Raw genomic sequence first — 3222 nt, forward strand, 5'->3', positions numbered from 1 at the left:
CTTCCCATGGGCAGTTCACATCCCTAGCAACCCTCTAAGCAGTCAACTCAAGCCCCTGCTTGTCTCTGCCCTTTGTGCTTCTAAAACCATCTGCCCACATGCCCCCTCAGCTTCTGGATCTTGTTTGAGCACTGTTTTCAGGTCCTTCCTGGTGGGCTGATACTGCTCTGTAAGCTATCACTATCCCTGGCACAGGATGCTTTTGCGCTCTGGTGTAATACCACTTTCCAGAAGCCAGCTTATGGCGGCTCCCTCCTCCTTCTCTTTATCTTCCAATATCTACCCACAGAATCACTACCCCATCCTTCATAGCTTGTAACCAGTGGAGTTTTTCTGCTTGTAGAGATCCAGATATATATCTTCTTACATCTCGGGCTGATTTTGTGGGTGTCCAGAATAGTTTTGTAGATATCCAGCTAAATTCAGGGGACAGTTGAAATGGAGTCCCTTACCCCTCCACCACCTTGCCCCCTCACAATAAAATCTTGCTATTTGCAATGACATGATGGAGCTAGAGAGTATTATGGTAAGTGAAATAAGTCAGTCAGAGAAAGACAGATACCATATGATTTCACTCATATGTGGAATTTAAGAAACAAAACAAATGAGCAAAATGGAAAAAAAAAAAGAGAGAGAGAGAGAGACAAACCAAGAAACAGACTCTTAACTTCATAGAACACACTGATGTTTACCAGAAGGGATGTGGTGGGGGGGATGGAAGAAATAAGTGATGGGGATTAAGGGGGGGACATGTGATGATCACCATTTGTTGTGTGGAGTGTTAAGTCACCATACTGTACTGTAAAATGAATATTACACTGTCAGTTAACTAACTAGACTTAAATAAAATCTTTAAAAATAAAAAATGAAGAATAATAAATACATAAATGAAGCTCATTTGCTTAAAAATTATTATTTCATTTTCTTTTCTTTCCTTGTAGTCACCACCACCACATGGAACCAAGCAATGATACCGGAATTTCAGACTTTCTTCTCCTGGGATTATCAGAGGAACCAGACCTGCAGCCCCTCATCTTTGGGCTTTTCCTCTCTATGTACCTGATCACTGTTTGTGGAAACCTGCTCATCATCCTGGCTGTCACCACAGACTCTCATCTCCACACCCCCATGTACTTCTTCCTTGTGAATCTATCTTTTGTAGACATCTGCTTCATCTCCACCACTGTCCCCAAGATGCTGCAGAACATTCAGAATAACAGCAAAGTCATAACATATGCAGGCTGCATCACACAGATATACTTTGTCCTACTCTTCGCAGGGTGGGATGATTTTCTCCTTACTGTGATGGCCTATGACCGTTTCGTGGCCATCTGTCACCCTTTGCACTACACCGTCATCATGAACCCCCGGCTCTGTGGACTGCTGGTTCTGGTGTCCTGGATCATCAGTGCTCAGAATTCCTTGTTACAGAGCTTAATGACATTGCGGTTGTCCTTCTGTACAGGCATGGAAATCCCCCATTTTTTCTGTGAACTCAGTAAGGTTGTTGGGCAAGCTTGTCCTGACAAGTTTCTTAATGACATGGTGATGTATTTTGCAACTGTGCTGCTGGGTGTTGCTCCTCTGCCTGGGATCCTTTACTCTTATTCTAAGATCGTTTCCTCCATATGTCATATATCATCAATTCAAGGCAAGTATAAAGCATTTTCCACCTGTGCATCTCACCTTTCAGTTGTCTCCTTATTTTATTGTACAGGCTTAGGAGTGTACCTTAGCTCTGCTTCTCCCCAGAGCTCCCACTCAAGTGCAGTAGCCTCGGTGATGTACACGGTGGTCACACCCATGCTCAACCCCTTCATCTACAGCCTGAGGAACAGAGACATAAAGAGTGCTCTGAAAAGAATTGTTGGGGTTCCAGTGATTTAAGGGCCAATGCCCCTGGGGTTGAAAAAGTGCCCATGATTGCAAGGTTCGCAGCCTCAGAGTCAGGAACTGACGTTCTTTGATCAGACTGTGGAAGTAGAATCTGCTCCTTCCATTTAATTCCTACAATTTCCATTTGTTTGAATTCAACTTTTCCACACATTTAAGTAACTCACTTTATTAACTTCTACTCTATCTGATATATAGACAGATTCCCCTTTATCCATCTTCATATATTCCTAATGGTTTCCCAAATCATGGATCACAAATGTCTGGAAGTTTCTTACAAGGGGCAAGTTGGATTTCTTCAAACTAATTTCATTTCAAATGACTTATACAATGCCAAGTAAATTTTCCCTAAATTTACCAAAAGAATAGTCATAAATTATATTCTCCATATGGATAATACTACTTTAGCCAGTAAGACTTTCATATAACTTTATTATAGAGGAGAATACCAAACCCCAGATTTCACCTAGAGTCTGTCACTCTTCACATCACTACCTTTATCACCTTCCTGATAATGTGGAGTCTCTAACACTGTTCCTTTTATGTCTCATGTTACTGACAGTGTAGCTTAGGTTAGGAAAGCCCAGGCATTCCCCTGCACCCATGCCCTTGTGGACATTCCCGCAGATGCTTCTCTGACCCGAGCTTCTGCTGTGGCTACACCTGCCCTTGGGTTCTCATTGTGATTGCAAGACACACCTCAACAACACCCATCAAAGAACTCTAAAAACCCAAGTTTCATTCCTCACAGTCCTGGGGGGCACATAGGATGCCCAAAAGCCACTCTGGAAAGTCTTAGAGGTGGAGAGAGACATTGAGAGGGAGAAAGAGGGAACATCACTGAAAGATTTGTCTTTATTAGGGTCCATCGCTAGAGTATTTAGGGGTTTGTGAGTTCATGCTTTATTGGGGAATCCCATGTGATTAGAATTTGGGTGCTGGAGGGGAAAAGCAGAGTCCCTCATGTGTCAGTGTCAAGGCTACCCAGGGCTTTATGAAGAGGTACTTCACAGCTGGGGGCACTCTGAGGGCTTATCCGGTAATAGTGTCCCACAATTGACAAAATATTTACTCAACATGGTTGTCCTTGATTGCATGTCTCAGAAATAAAAAACTTAATTTCAAGCACTTTACAAACATGCTCCTGGGTTCTCTCTCTCTCTCTCTCTCTCTCCCCCCCACCCCCTCTGTTTCAGTGGTAGAATTTACTGATTTGTAGTTGCATATAACTCCTTGCTCATCCCATCATGTGACCTCCTTAATGCCCATCACCCAGTTACTCCATCCCCCCACCCACCAGCCCTCCAGCAACCCTCAGTTTGTTTCCTA

General features: G+C 43.2%; 1 protein-coding gene across 1 annotated transcript; it reads left to right on the top strand.

Annotated features, from left to right (window-relative positions):
- Positions 1 to 954: 954 nt before the first annotated feature.
- On the top strand, positions 955 to 1887 carry LOC116568286 (olfactory receptor 7A17-like). The gene has a single exon (XM_032303841.1). The coding sequence runs from the start codon at positions 955 to 957 to the stop codon at positions 1885 to 1887; it is 933 nt and encodes a 310-aa protein (XP_032159732.1).
- The last annotated feature ends 1335 nt before the right edge of the window (positions 1888 to 3222 follow it).

Source organism: Mustela erminea, chromosome 1 (assembly GCF_009829155.1).
Source record: "Mustela erminea isolate mMusErm1 chromosome 1, mMusErm1.Pri, whole genome shotgun sequence".
NCBI lineage: Eukaryota > Metazoa > Chordata > Mammalia > Carnivora > Mustelidae > Mustela > Mustela erminea.